Source organism: Pantherophis guttatus, chromosome 5 (genome assembly GCF_059756535.1).
Source record: "Pantherophis guttatus breed Tessera chromosome 5, ASM5975653v1, whole genome shotgun sequence".
NCBI lineage: Eukaryota > Metazoa > Chordata > Lepidosauria > Squamata > Colubridae > Pantherophis > Pantherophis guttatus.
The window spans coordinates 52833061-52849108 of NC_142067.1; the positions used below are offsets into that span (position 1 = coordinate 52833061).

Sequence of the window (16048 nt, forward strand, 5' to 3'; positions counted from 1 at the left end):
ATTGTACAATGTTGCAATGAGAAGCTGGGTACAGAAAAAAATGCAAAAGTTAAGAAACAAAAGAATAGTATTTATTGTTTTAAATATTAAAACACTAGGTGAAAATTCCAAACAAGGAAATAGGTGATTATAGACAAATACTTGACTGATCCTACTTGTTGCAAAATCTGGATTTATTAGCATAACTTCCTGGCCTCTTTTGCCATAACACAAACCTTCACTAAGTTTCTTTTTTCAATTATTGACTCGATTTCTTACCTGAAGTTAGATCATAACTGCAAATGCAAATAAAAGCAATTGTTGACTTTGAAGGAAGATTAACATATGATTTAACCAGCCTGCATATTTATACGCTATGCTATTTTATAGGGAGAATGGTCTTTCAGTTGTAATGCTCTGCATTGGTGATATATTCTCCCAAAAAGGCTCTGCTGAATTCTCAGAAACTCCAGATTACCTTGCTCCCTTTTTGAGATATAAAGCTTTCCTCCAGAAGAAGCCATAAGAAATATTTTCAAGAAATTTTTTAAAAATCTATTCTAGATTCAGAAAGTTCCAAGCACTATTTTTACATGAGGTCCACTGTTTCCCTTCTCAATAATGGCAACTGTTTTAATGGAACTTAAAAATGTTATCCTCCAGCAGATCCCAGAAAAGTCCATCTCTATCCCCAAGTTACAACAGTCATTCATAAGAATGGCAATTATTCTTGCTCTTAAGAATAATTGTTCTTAATCATTTTTTTAAAAGGATGAAAAGTTGTCCTAAATTTATTCTCCTCTATGAACATATCTGTAATTCTGTGATGTAGTCATAATCTTTCTGTCTCATATTAGAGGAAAGCAAGATTATTTTCTCTTATCAAAAACTGGTAAATCCTAATTGCAGAGAGAGGGGCTAAGAATTAGCAGATAACCTAATAGTTCACTGAAATTAAGTTTCAGAAGCAAAATAATATCCTTCTCTGAAGGCACTTCTTTTTCAGATTATTGGATTAGTTTGGAATAATAGTGTGATGATGATTAACCAGGCATGCTGGCCATTTCTTTTGGCAGGCAAATTACATTTCAGTAATTCAGAATAATTACTAAATGCTTCCTCAATGTGAGCAGATTGTTAGGAAATGGCTGGGGAGTGTTTTCAATAGGAGAGGCCACAATAACTTCAATGATAACACCCTTTCCACCAAGGTAAAGAGAAGGAATTGATTTAAACAAGGTTGTACATGTGTGTGCTCAGTTGCATCCTGTTTACTAGGATGGGGAGGATGCAGAGAGCCTGGAAGATCAATGAAAATAGGGGAGGAAGGGCAGGGACCGATGGCCTTATCCTATAGAATGGTGCAGTAGCATGGGTGGTATTACAATACATTTATGCAACAGGAAGAAATGCTGGCTCCACACAGTCATGATACCAGGGAAGGCCCATCTAGTTGTGGATGTATACTCCCAAGAGAACTAGATCTAAATGGCTGCTTGAAACAGCTCCACTTTGCTCTATCCAATTAACCTCATCTCCACTTCCTATTCCATCATCTTTAGCTCTGAGATTGGAAACTCCATCTTTACATATTCTGTGAAGCATCAAATATACTAATGTATGTTTGGCTGTGGCTGCATGATAAATCTAGAGTTTTTGGCAAGTATAGAGACAAAGCACTTTGGGACACGTTTCTAAAACTATTAGTCTGCTGAATATATATTGTTTGCCTCCATAAATGTTTAACATATACCTGTAAAAAAACCAAATATCTAAAATGCTGTAAATTTCCAATGCTTCTGCCTCTTCACTGCGGCCATCTGTGGCTTGTTTGTTCTTTCCTTCATGAAAGGATGATGGGGGAAATCCATCATGAGCACAAGACCATTGATTCTAGCACTGTGGGGTGGTTCCAGCACACATGAGGTAAAGACCTTCTGGCCATGATATTTTAAGAAGGCCTGCTGAGATCTCCTCTTCCTCCCAAAAGAAGGTCCTAGCATGTACCGTACTTTGTAATATGGATAATGTGATTATGTCATGTGATCAATTGTGTAGCAGACTTTTATTATAACTAGATCAAATCAGAAATTTTCTGGGTCTTATGTTCTTGTTGACAAGAAAGTCGCAATTTAGACTCCTGGCTGATATGTAGCCTAATTTTTTTATGATAAGAATTAAAATTCTGGTTATTCCTTTTCAGTTACATTAATAACGTAAAGGAAAAAAATGACTTTTTCCAAGCTGTACATTGCACATTGCTTTTTCATAGGTGATATTTTTAGTGATACGGCATTACTAAAATACATTTTACTAATGTCAACAGGCATATAATGACTACTCAAACAATGTCTGGGGAAAAGGTTTATCTAGGCCTATATCAGAAAGAAATTCAGCTCCCCTCCAATGTATCCATTCAATTATTGTTTATCGAGGAATGTCACTTTGTGCAATTTAGGAAACAGGCCTTTTCTGTTGCCATGCCTATATTCTGGAACATCATAATCCCCAAGATTCTGCCAGCATTTGAGAAAGACTTTGGCTATTTTCCTGGGTGTGGGGATTGGGAGGTCAATGTAACCCATAAAATGGATGTTATTTGTAGTGATTGTTGTTGACCTCAATTGCTACTATATATACATTTATTGTTGTTGTTGCTTTTAAATTTAGCTTTAAATTGACTGCCCAGAGTTGTTAATGAGCCATATACATTGAAATGAGGGAACAAAGAAATAAACATCTGTTACCAGCAGTTTGGAGGATGATGTTACATTTGCCTTTATACACAATCATTCCACCAGCAGGTGGTGCTCACACAAAATGAAACCCATTTTTTTATTTTGCAAATCTGAAGAAATGAATCCTTATGTGTTTCATGTTTTTCTTACATTCTAGGCATACACTGCTATAATTTTTTTTAAAAAAATATATCTTGAAAGCATATATTGTTATAACTAAGCAGTGTACTTGAATACAAGTACACTGTACAAAACTGTACTTCAGTACACAGTACAAAACTGAAACCTTAGGTTTCTTAAAATCTGCATTAGGAATTAAAAATAAAATAAAATGTTGGTGAGAATATTATTTTTTTAAATGCACATAGTGACAGAATGAATTGGCTGACCAGAAAGCACCCGATAATAAAAGATATTTTCATTATAATTAGTATTATTTCAAACAAGAATATGGTTAAACATAATATTTATTTATTTATTTATTTATTTATTTATTTATTTATTTATTTATTTATTTATTTATTTATTATATTTCTACACCACCTTTCTCCCGTAGGACTCAAGGCGGTGTACAGTCAAGAAAAATATAGATACACAAACATCATAAAATTGCTAATTAAAATTATTATTATAACATAGTTTGGCCCAATTAAATAGAACCTAAAATTAGATAACATTTTAAAAACATTCACATGTTCATATGTTTAGCCCCGCTTGTTGGAACATCAGGGTTTTGAGGGCACAGCGGAAAGCACGGAGTTCAGGGATATTTCGTATCTTGGTGCAGTTCATTCCAAAGGGTTGGAGCCCTCACAGAGAAGGCCCTCCCCCTGGGAGTCTCCAGTCGGCATAATTTGACTGACGGTACCCTGAGTAGTCCCTCCCTGTGAGAACAAACTGGTCAGTGGGAGGCTATTGATGGCAAAAGACGGTCTCGTAGGTACCCAGGTCCTAAGCCATGGAGTGCTTTAAAGGTGATAACTAACACCTTGAATCGCACCCGGAAGACCACCGGGAGCCAGTGCAGTTCACGTAGGAGAGGTGTTACATGGGCGCAATGAGCTGCACCCATAATCACCCTTGCGGCTACATTCTGGACCAGTTGGAGCCTCCGCGTGCTTTTCAAGGGGAGCCCCATGTAGAGAGCATTACAGTAGTCCATATGGGAGGTAACTAGGGCATGAGTGACCGTGCGCAAGGCGTCCCGATCCAGAAAGGGAAGCAACTGGCGGATCAGGATCATTTAGGACTCTAGTCTTTCCCCTGGTTCGTAAAACATGAAAGAAATGTGAATGGAACCTCACATCAATGACTCAGTGTCCAGGTTCCCATATTAGACTAAATCCTTTAGCGGTGATCCCTAGTGCAGGTTTAAGCAAGAAGTTTAAATGTGGTAAATGTTGTAATCCATCCCAGGTAGCAATTTTACAATTTTTACAAACAGGATGGATGGCTTTTGCGGCATGAAAAAAAAAACAGCAAGTAATTTCATTAGGAAATATAATATGAGAAATTAAATTGTTTCTAATATATATTTTGAGTCATGCTTAAACATGATGCTTACTTTGGAAAATATCTATCTCATTTTTTCAGATTATATATTATTTGTTTGTTTTATTATCTATCTATCATTTATCTATCTATCTATCTATCTATCTATCTATCTATCTATCTATCTATCTATCTATCTATCTATCTATCTATCTATCTATCTATCATATTTATGTAGCTGCCTATATCAAAAGAATGTGATTCTGGGTGGTGTACAACACTTAACTAAAAAAGTAAATAAATACATTTTAAAAATCACACTTAAAAGGCACACAAAACAAGAAATGATAATAACTATAGTCAGGGAGCCATTGCAAAATCTCCCCAGTCTTTGGACCCACAGGCCTAGTAGCATACCCAGGTCTTGAGGGACTTTAGTGAACACAAAATATGATTAATATTAATAAAGTTGTGTTATAATTCTCTAAAACAAAATACTTGTTATCCTGTATTTTACCAAGCTAGTTATATGAACTGATAAAGAAGCAAGCACACAAATGCATTACTCCATTCATTTGACAACTACAGTTCTACAAATGTAATTGTTTTGAATGGGTGATGAAAACAATACTCTATATAATACAGGGTGTATCAAAAGTCAGGTTCCATAGACAATTTGTTATACAAATTACATTAATTTTTTGTATTAGTTGCCATTTTCTTATAAACACTTCCTTATCATATGATGCATGATCCTAGAATATTCCTATTTGTATTGGACTACAAATGTCATTTTCCCCAGCTGAAATAGCAATGGGAGCTATAGGCAACACAACTGAGGGGCATCAAGTTGGGGATCCAGAGTTGGAGATGAGACAAGATCTAGATTCAGCCCTGAAATTCTCTGGGTGATGATTAGCTAGCTTTTTTTCCCCTCCTCATACCAAAACGGACCAATAGGTGGCTAAAATTTGGAGGAGAACTATTTTAAGTGGATGAAATATTGAACACTCATTTATTCTAGCAGTTAGAAAAGGGAGGACACAAAATAGATTTTTCTGAAACTTTATTTTGATGATGATAGGCTGCTATACCAAGAGAAACCTGGTGAAATTCAAAGAGTTAGCAAGGGAAATATTATTTCTGGGGAGATGATACAACCAAGGAAAGTTTGTCATGAATTGGCTATATATACAATATGCAATATGCAACATGTCTGAGATTAGCATTTTATTTTGTGATGAAAAAGTACAAATGTATAAAGACTACTTACAATCACTTAAGTCTTAATGTACATAAAATGATTGAAGTTGAAATTGAAGTTGAAATTATTTGAAAGCATTTATATGGTATACTAATTACTTGCTGATTTCTAAAATCAAGACTTAAGAACAAACTAACCCATTTTTCTGGTCATTTGGCAGCCTTAATTATATATTCCTATAGTATACCTTTACTTAGCAATTCCCAATCAATTGTTCCTCAATAGAGGATATTGTATAAAAATACAGTAAAATAAACTATTTGTTTGAAATACAACTGAAGTTATATAATAACTAGAAATCACAAATTCCTTCAATAGAAATCACTTATTAAAGGAAAATGAGAAATATCATACAAATTAAAACAACAATCAGTGAATTATCATAAAAAAGATTGATCAGTAACTGAAAGGTTTGGAGAATTGCAGTCTACTGATTTCATAAGAAATCTATCAGTGAAATGTTTATCATATATAAAATCATATTTATTTATTAAATTCACCTAGTGTATGACTCTAAGCAGCTATGTTGCTTTCTTATGGACTGTAAGAAAAGGAATAGGTTCCAAGCAATGCGTAGAGAGAAAGAGAAACTCCAGGAATTGTATGTGAACCTTGGGGCAAGGGAGAGCAAGGACTGGCTTAAATGGAGCCCATGGACCACATTGAAGCAAGAGGTCCTGCCAGTGGCAAAGCAAATTATCCACAAGGTTTGTGAACCACTGAGATTTATAGGCCAAAAGTCAGCATTAATCCACTGAGCTCTCCAAAACAAATATAATGAGATCAATAAGAGCCAGAATTGATCCCCAAATGGTGTCCAATGTTGGTATTGAAGTGCTCTGAGCTATATAATGAGCTCTGAGCACTTAGCTCTGAGCTAAGTTTAATTATAGCTGCTTCTCCTCTACATTTTTCCTTGTAAATTCATATTTTGTGAAACTGAGCAGTTGCTAATGGCTGTTTTTGTATTTCCTAAATTTAGAAGTTTTTTTAAAATCCTTTTTTAAAAAAATCCTAAATTTAAACAAATCTGTCCCCAGGCATAAATTTTAACTGGTTAAAAGCCCATCCATTTGGATGGCCTATATTATATTATACACAAAGAAATTATGTGATTTATATTAAACTGTATTGGTCTTGCTCCATCTCTTATGAATCAGTTTCATGTTTTCTGTTAGTGAGATGGAGATACCTGCAAAATGTCAAACTGAAGCAACATTTTCATGCTTGTTGTTTTGTTAATAAGAATCAAGTCTAGAACAAGGATCTATTCATAGTACATCCAGATTTTTAAAGTGGAAAAACTATGCTGGGATAAATCATAACTTACAAATACCTCCTATATTTTACTGTTTAGGTTAGAACAGCTGCCTTTCCCAACATGGTGCCTCATAATGAGCTTTTCAAATAACAACTCTTTCTACTACACAGTAAACACATATTGCTCAGGAATTGCTGGAAGGTGTCATCCAACACATTAGTGTGGCAGCAATTTAAGGGAGGCAATTGTAGAGGTTATAGGTTCTATCCCTTTGCTTTTGAAATGTATTGTCCAACTGTCTCTTTGGTACTTTTGAAGGGATAGCACAATGTCTCTTCAACAGGCTGACCATCTTGTTATTAAGATTTCACTTCAGGGATATGATTAGTAGGTTGTTCGACAGCATGCTCATTTTTCCATATACAACATGATTTATAATTTTCTGCTATTTTGGCCTTCAAGTTGGCTTTATCTCTCATCTGCCAGAGATCAGTGGCAATGTAGATATTGTAGGGATCATTGGAATGTTCCAGTTTTTTGGAGCGGATATAGCTGATCATGACCCCAAAGGTGATGAATCCAAAAAGTCCAAGCAGCAGAAGTAAAAACACTATCTCTAGATGGTCACTAGAATCAATGAAGGGTACAGGTGTGGGGTGGTTTTTCTTCTCTACGTAGTCTTCTAGCAATTTTGAGAGGATTAAGGATAAGGCTGTGTTGTTGGATGGCAGTGCCATTGTGTCATGAGGGATGCAGCTGTTTCTACAAGATCTAGAGAAGTTTGAAAAAAGATGGTTAAAAAGAATGCTTTAATATTGTCTTCAAACCGACTTTCTTTTATAAAAATGATAGAAATATAATACACTTTTTAAAAAATGGGATTGGTTCTTGAACTGTGTATGCTTCAGATCTTTATTTCATCTGAATGAATGTGCCCACCGTCCCCCTAAATATTGCCATTATTCGTAACCAAAAGATATTCCATGTGAAACAATAATGAAGCAATTGATAATATGCTTAGTAGTGGAGATGAAATAGATCTGACAACATATATTGCTTTATTCCTCTGTATCTACTGTAGTCTGTTGGTTATTATAATTTTATCATCTACTCATACTTTTCATAAGAATGCGATAAACATTTCCCTCATCAATATTTGTAACCAAAATTGCTAGAAGACTACGTTATTCTATCCATTATGTGTTGGATAGAAATTAGTAAAAGGAAAAAGGGAACAAACAATAGAGGGATTGCTATATTCCCTGGATGGTTAGGCATTTTCTAAATTTTAGTTAAGCTACACGATACCCATTTTGATGGTTGGATTTGGTTTTAAATTCAAAACAAGACCCTTGTAGGAAGAGATATGAAAGATTAACACCATTTCCTTTTTATGAATTAACTTCACAAGTATGAAAATTAGAAGCAGGAGAATGAAATTGCTTCATTCATTAGGCTGATAATTTGTGCTATAGGCAGATAATTTTAATGCAGACTAGGAGTTCTAGGGAAAATGGACAATGGATTGCTTTGCTGGTTCCACCCTTTATTCCCATCAATGTAATTAATTTCTGAAAAGAGTTGTAGGGATGATTCTTCATGCAGTTGGGAATCCAAGTCATGCAGGATATCTGATCAGGTCTGATATGATTGTTCATCTATTTCCAGACCCTCTGCTGATAATTCAGACTTTCAAGTGTGTTTAATTTCCCCAAAATGCAGCTTGTCTAGAACATTCAGAAATCTGGTGATTATTGAATTAACATACTAACAACCAATAAGAACCACAAAAATTGATCCACCGTGTTTCAGAAACATGAAAGTTTTGGGACTTTCCTTTTTTTAAAAAATGAAGATGGTAGTTATGTTTGAGGGCACAGGTGGAATATTGCAGTTGGCTCAGCTGTAGGAGAAGCTCCTTTTATGAATACAAAGTTACCTAATATGAAGCACATGGGTGCTGCATAGTTTTGTGTCTTTTTCGCATGCTTAGTACATTCTTAGGGTACACTGCCATTGGTCTATGAAATGATCATTGTTTTATATTATATTTGTGGCACATTTTGGGTTTTCTTTGTTTTTGTTTATGATACCCTGGAATCATAAGATGAGATAGTTATTAAGAATTATTCTTTACTGGAAAAATACATTTCAGAATTTTTTGTTTTTTTATTTTCGTGTGACTATTATTCAGGGGTAAAATGCTACCGGTTTGCACCGGTTCGGATGAAATGATAAAACTACCAGTTTGGGAGAATCAGTAGTTAAAAAAAGCTACCGGTTTGTCCGAACCGGTATTTCTGACGATCAGTTGTGCCGTGTGGTTAATATTCACTAGAAAGCAGGAAATCCTGCTTTCTAGTGAAGCTAAATTGCACAGCACAGCTGTTCCCCCCCTTGCTGTTCTACTTACCTTCCCAAGCCTCCTTTTTCTGTGCAAAGTGTGCATTTGGTGCACACCGCGTATGTGCAGGCAGCGAACCGGTGACAATCCGTGGAGGATTTTACCACTACTATTATTGTTTAATTCTTCAGGATGTATTTATTGGAAATTTCCCCTGCACCCTGCCCTATCTTTTTTTTAAAATTATAGTGCTAATACAAAATGAATATATATCCTACTTCTATATCAGATTTTCAACTATTTGGCCATGCCCCTAACTCAGATAATCATGGCACAATTGCTACCAACCTGCCTTCCATTGAGGACCTGTATACTGCACAAGTCAAAAAGAGAGCTGTGAAAATATTTACAGACCCCCTCACATCCTGGACATAAACTGTTCCAACTTCTACCCTAAAAATGACACTATAGAGCACTGCACACCAGAACAACTAGACACAAGAACAGTTTTTTCCCGAATGCCATCACTCTGCTAAACAAACATCCTCAACACTGTCAAACTATTTACTAAGTCTGCATTACTATTAATCTTCTCATCGTTCCCACCACCCACCTCCTTCCACTTACAACTGTATGACTGTAACTTTGTTGCTTGTATCTTTACGATTTATATTGATATTGTTTCCTGATTGCTTACTTGTACCCTATGATTATCATTAAGTGTTGTACCTTATGATTCTTGATGAATGTATCTTTTCTTTTATGTACACTGAGAGTGTATGCACCAAGACAAATTCCTTGTTTGTCCAATCACACTTGGCCAATAAAAAATTCTATTCTATTCTATTCTATTCCAACATGCATGGGCAATATCTTTTTTATGCCATTGACCTTGTGATATTACCTATATTACATCCCTAGCCCATGACTGATATAGCTTTAAGATATCCTAAACTATCCCAATATTAAAAAAAATATTTTCCTCTTATTCAGTCCATCCAAAGGCAGCCTGAAGAGACTGTATGTAATAGAGCAGACCTAGCCAAAATTACCATAACATGCTGGGAGCTATAAAGTGAAATCTGGAAGGCCACAGTAGCTCATTTATATGCTGGATGATATTTGTTTGTTGAAAAATGTGCTTTTGTTAGTGTAAATAATTGGGTTGGATTCAATTCTGTAACTAATTCTGTCATTGGTTTCAGTTTCTAAAAAAAATTGATCAGGTCTGCAATATGCTTGCCATATGCACACCGGACTGCTTTTGTAGTTCTTGATTATTTTTTGTACTCTCTCTCTCTCTCTCTGTGTGTGTGTGTGTGTAGGCTTATATGCACAAGTGTGTTAAATTGATTAGGTTGGGGGTATTTTTCTGAGGAAGCTTTTTGTGTGAAGTTGCAGGAGAATAACAAGATATCTCATCTTAGAATAGCCTTCCTCAATTTAGCATGTTCCAAATGTATTGGGATTATAGCTCCTTGAATGTTTGGCTTAGTATGGTCTTTGCCTGCGAAAACTTGGGGGATGAATGGGGAGAATGGTAAACAGCTGGAGAACAAGACCTTGAGGAAGTTAGAAGCACCTAATATCTATGCACTGATCACATGTAACTGTATCCATTGCAGATTGCCCATACAATCATTCTTGGCTGTATATAATTACAACTGATTAGTGTCAAATTACTCCATCCTCCTTGGATATTGACTTATTGGACATATTAACTTTTTGGAAAAAGTGATCAGCTTTCCACTGAGCAGGAGGCATGTCACAAAACCTTATTTCTGCCCCCCTTTCCCCAAATAATATGCAGCATGCTCATTAAGAGCAGCTGCGGATCTTTACATCAAATGGTATTTAAAAGGATAGGCTATCTACCTACGAGAATTAAGAAAAGAAAACAGAAAAATGAATGCTGTACAGTCTTTCTAATATAAGGCTTCAATGTCTACATATAATGTAATCCTCTCTTTTTAAAAATATTATTTAATTCCAAACAAGTGGATTTAATATTGTAAAGAATTACTCTACTGGTGTGAACAGTTAGAGTTGTTTGCCACATTCTGATTTGCATGTATAATGTGTATTTGCAAAATTCTTCATAGCGATTCTACACATGAACATATCTGAATTGTGAAGTTTCAGGCATGATGTCAACATTGCATATTAACCAATATAACAATGGATGTAAAAGTTAAATCCTATAGTTCACCTATAATTTCAAGTGTTGTGATGTTTCAAAGCAAAAATTCTTCCTGTGCTTCTCTCTTCAGCAGAAAATGTATTTTACAGTATAAAATGACTTCAGGACAAAATCAAGCAAGGAATAAAAATAATCAAGCCAATGAAAAGAAGCACAGGAGATGCCAGACACTGCCTCAGGTGCCCCAACAGAAAACAAGATTTACATTTCTGATTAGCAAGAAGCGAGGGCAGAAGCAAACTGGGAAAACATGCAAACTCACCAAGTTGTGCGAAGGAGGGAGCCTGCAACCTGGATACTGTGAGTCAGGCTCACACTCTGAGAATGGCTAGAAAGAAGCTTGAAGTTTGGCTGTTGGGAATCCACCCAGCTTGGACGGCTGTGCCTCCTGGGAGGGACCTAGTGACTGAGCACACAGCCTCATGCTCTGAGGCACAGGAGGAGAAGGCAGCCTATAACCAGCTGGCAGAACAGCAACACGAGGTAGAGGAAGGTGACACAGACTTCCAGGCAGAAAAGGAATGCTCAGGAACACAAACAAGTAAGGAAATGGGCCATGTGCAGAGAAGAGCCTGCTGTTCATGTGGCATCATCAGTCAGTTCCTTGGGCTGGTTTTCTTCATGCTTTTGATTGTTTAATTTTACTTTAGCTTTAATCCTACAATGGTTGTCGAGATTTGCTCATACTCATAAATTACGAGATAATTTTGTAGTTGTATTGATATGTGCTGCAAAGGAAATTGGAAGTTTCCTCTTTGTACTGCATTTCCTTTTATTCTTTCTTTCTGCGCTTTTACTTTTTTTCTTCCGACTCCCTTCTTTTTTCCTTTAATGCTTTTACTCTTTATTAGTTTGTGTTACTTTTTATGTTCTTTGTAAAAATTTCATTAAAAAATCATTAAAAAATAGATCTCCAGAATTGCAATTTGGAGGGACTATATAAATCACTTCAATCACTATATAAATCTATCAGTCAATCATCTGTTAACACAAGGGTCAAAATAATTCTGACTTGTATTACCGAACAAATAGGCAGAGGCAATTTGAAAAGCCACTGGTTTAGTTCTGTGGAGCTACTTTTTTTAAAAAAAAGAGAGAATGACTGGCTCCAAATCACCCAGCCATCTTTCATGTTTAAGGCAGGACTAAAACTTACGTCTCCCAGTTTTAGCCTGGTGCCTTAACCATCACGTTGTAGTGATGAGATCCAAGGTAGACCAAGCACTTTGTATTAGAAAGTTTAGGCAAAGCCTCATCACTCTGCCTGCAGTTGTAAACTTGCACAAAAGTAGCATTAAAGTTCTTTTTCAGGAGAAGAGAGAAATTTGGCAAAGAGTTTGCAGTTTTACGTCATTTGATATGCTCCTGATCTATTAGAGTTTAGTTCCCAGAATTCCCACCTAGCATTCACATATCAGTTCTGAGCTGGGATGAATTTTTTCCTTATGACTTTATAAAACAACTCTCCTATCTTATTTGTCTCTCATTTAATTTTCTGTCTTGTGAAAAATATAAAACAACTACCCCATCTACAGTTATCCTGATCAGCTTGGATCATTGGATTCTTGCTGCTAATGGCAGGAAATTAGATAACACCATATTAAAGCACACACGCCTACCACATTTTACCCTAGAATATTCTGAGTATCTATCCAATCCAATAATTAGCTTGTGGTTCAGGGTGCTGTGCAAATTCTGAACATTGAATTTATTAAATGAATTGAACCTAACTTGCCTCTGATAAATATTTCATGTGAACCCTCCCAGTCTGGAAAATGATAGTCAACAGACCATGATCAGCTAATCTGTGTTGACTGAATTACTAGTTCTTCCCTAGTATTCCTTGAGAGAAAGAAATTTTATCATGAAGTTATATATTGAAAGGAATGGATAGAGATGTACTTATATTTGTTGTTGTTAGTTGTGAAGTTGTGTCCGACCCATCGCAACCCCATGGACAACGTTCGTCCAGGCCTTCCTGTCCTCTACCATCCTCTGGAGTCTATTTAAGCTCATACCTACTGCTTCAGTGACTCCATCCAGCCACTTCATTCTCTATCATTCCATTCTTCTTTTCCCCTCAATCTTTCCCAGCATTAGGCTCTTCTCCAGTGAGTCCTTCTCCAGATGTATTTTTATGTAGAGCAAAATGTTGTTTATCATGGGGCAAAGAGATTCACATGAAATAATGATATTTTGCATGGCATCTGAATTTACTCTCTCTAACTGCAATGTTTCTTCTACAGAAGCGCCATAAAATCATTTTAGCAACACAATGGGTCTTGCTTCTCCCAGAATGCTTCAGAATTGGGCCTTCAGAAAGCAATGACTCTCAGAACTTTTTTAGAAAGTTTTTACATTTTTAAAAACAGGAACTTTTTAAAAAGTTTAAAAGGAAAAAAAAGTACCAGCATCCCACCAGACACACTATCTTCTATAATTTTTAAGTAAATCTTCAGCTGAAAGCATTGTGTGCAATTGGTTTGCTCACCCCATTCTATATGTCCAGCTGGCAGCAGTTTGCGTCTAATTTTGCATACTAAATTTTGTATGTTCTTTTGTATCCCTTTGATTTTATCATCAAAACAAATTGCGGGTATTAGTGATTGATATTTGTGGGTAAGGAAGAAAAGGCAGCTGTATCTAGTACTGTATGTGGCAAGGGCAAAAATGCTTTGCTGGTACTCAGTGATACTTTCTAGATACTTACATTTATATTATGTAGTTATTTCTGAAAGGGTTCACAAAGAAATCATGGCACAACTTAAGTTAAAAATAGAGAGCAGAGAAAGAATTTATGAAGCATTGCAGAAAGAAGGAAAGCCAAGGTGAGAGTGTTATGTCTAGGGCATCCTTATTTTTGTGTATTGTAAATATAGTTTATTTGAAAAAAAATGAGTCAGTGCTTAATCGGTAACAGTGGAATGCTGAGACATCATCTGTATGAAAGTTCTGCCATCTTTGGGAGCAAGATACGGTTGTAAATGCTTAAGAACAAAAAAAAGTGTTTTCTGCAAACTCAGAGGCAATCTTTTTATTCATTTAGGTGAAAACTAAATGAATTCAAACATTGTAAATTTGAAACAATACTTAGATGTTTGCTTGTGCATATTTTATGTCTTTTGCTTTCTGGATCTGTGCCTTAACTCTTCAGTTATTTGGCAGTATCTTGGGCAGCCAGCGAGAAATAAAGAGTGCTTTATCTCTCTTTTACAACCAAGAGTTTTGTCGGTATTTGGTGACCTTCTAGCAAAGGAAAGAGACTCAGCTTCAAAAACAGCTTGAACCAAAGAGGAGTAGATGCTAGAACTATCAACTTCCATTCATGACCATAAAAATGTTGGCCATCCACAGCTGAGGTATGCTCATTCTTTGGCCATTATAGGATCATTGGCACCGGAGGATTGTCTTGTTGGGACATAGCGACTTAATGATTCATGGCATGATGAACACACTGGTGTAGATTTCAGGGCACTGAAATCATATGGACTATAAACATATCTATATTAATTCTGAAATGAATGAGTCAGCACCTGTGTAGCTTGAGGTATAGAGGGTGAAGGAAAAAACACAAACATGTATAGAACTGGTTTATCCAAACAAGCAAGCAGAAGCAAATTTGTACATTTGCCTCAAGCAAGTAACTTAAATGAATGCATTTATCAGTTTATGTGATTTTAGAGGTTAAGCCAATACAGACAAGTGGATGTTGCCAGGGTCAAATCTAAATTTGAACTAAAATGAAATCAAATTATTTAGATGCAATTTATACAATTGTTCCCAATAGGCATGATTCTTTTTTCCCCTTCTATCACAAGAAAATTTCACTCTCATGCTACTTTTGAAAAGACTTTCAAAAACTGGATCCCTAGGTTGAACAATGCCTGCCTGTTTTCACAAATAAAACTTCAATAAGCCTGTGATTAGTCAACTGAATAATTGCATTTAATTATTTATTAAATTTATATCCTGCCTTTCCTCCAGGAGCTCAAGGAGGTATACATAAACTCCCACCTCCATATTTTTAAAAACAACCCTATGGGGTAGTTTGAGCTGAGAGAGACTGACTAATCCAAAATTACCCAGCATACTTTCATGGCTGAAGTTGAACGTGAACCTGGATCTTCAAAGCTAAAGATTTCCTAGGTACTGTTATTAGACATATATTCTCAGGACCAGGAGGAAATTACAAATAACTAGCAGCATTGAATAGAAAAAACTAGAGGACCAATGTAAATGATAAGATGTTGTTGTAGCACTAATAAATGTATGATTAATGTTCACTTACCAGTATCCTAAATCTTATGTTTCATAGGCTTAAATATCCACACTGTTTTTTCATATGTATATGAATTTGTATCTAACAAAAATTTGATGAGCTGGAATAGAATTAAACCTCTCATTTTACTTTCAGTCTGTACATATTTTTTTCAAAAACCAGATTTGCACAACTGTTTAATGTGTAAACTCTTCATTGGCCATGAGCAAGGGTAAATGAGAGAAGATCAAATTAACCTCCTACAACCTGGCACTTCTAAATATATAGGATTCTATCAGGGGTGGGTTCTATTTACCTCTGTTACTGGTTTGCAACAGGATCGCAAGCGCGCATGCACAGAAGCTTCTGCGCATAACAGAGTGTTCATGATGACATCTGGGCAGGTGGGTGGAGCCTCCTGCCGCCGTTATTACTGGTTTGCAAGAACCGGACCAAACTGGGAGCAACCCACCACTGGATTCTATGCTGCATGAAGTTAAAATTCTTATATAT

The 16048-nt window shown here is 35.9% G+C and overlaps 2 protein-coding genes across 2 annotated transcripts in view; one reads left to right on the forward strand and one right to left on the reverse strand.

Moving 5' to 3' along the window:
• Positions 1-15690, forward strand: part of SMIM11 (small integral membrane protein 11) — a 55005-nt gene extending 39315 nt beyond the window's left edge. The window contains exon 6 of the transcript XR_015728210.1: positions 11348-15690. The gene's annotated coding sequence lies outside the window, so the exon portion shown is untranslated. The remainder of the gene's footprint in view (positions 1-11347) is intronic.
• KCNE1 (potassium voltage-gated channel subfamily E regulatory subunit 1) lies at positions 5258-11627 on the reverse strand. The gene is made up of 2 exons (XM_034438576.2): positions 11540-11627; positions 5258-7504 (listed from the first exon to the last, which is right to left on the reverse strand). The coding sequence occupies exon 2, from the start codon at positions 7468-7470 to the stop codon at positions 7093-7095; it is 378 nt and encodes a 125-aa protein (XP_034294467.1). The 5' UTR covers positions 7471-7504; positions 11540-11627; the 3' UTR covers positions 5258-7092.
• Positions 15691-16048: the final 358 nt, after the last annotated feature.

Bases quoted from the DNA above. Each gene is read 5' to 3' on its own strand.
- KCNE1 (XM_034438576.2), bottom strand. From the start codon at position 7,470: ATGGCACTGCCATCCAACAACACAGCCTTATCCTTAATCCTCTCAAAA.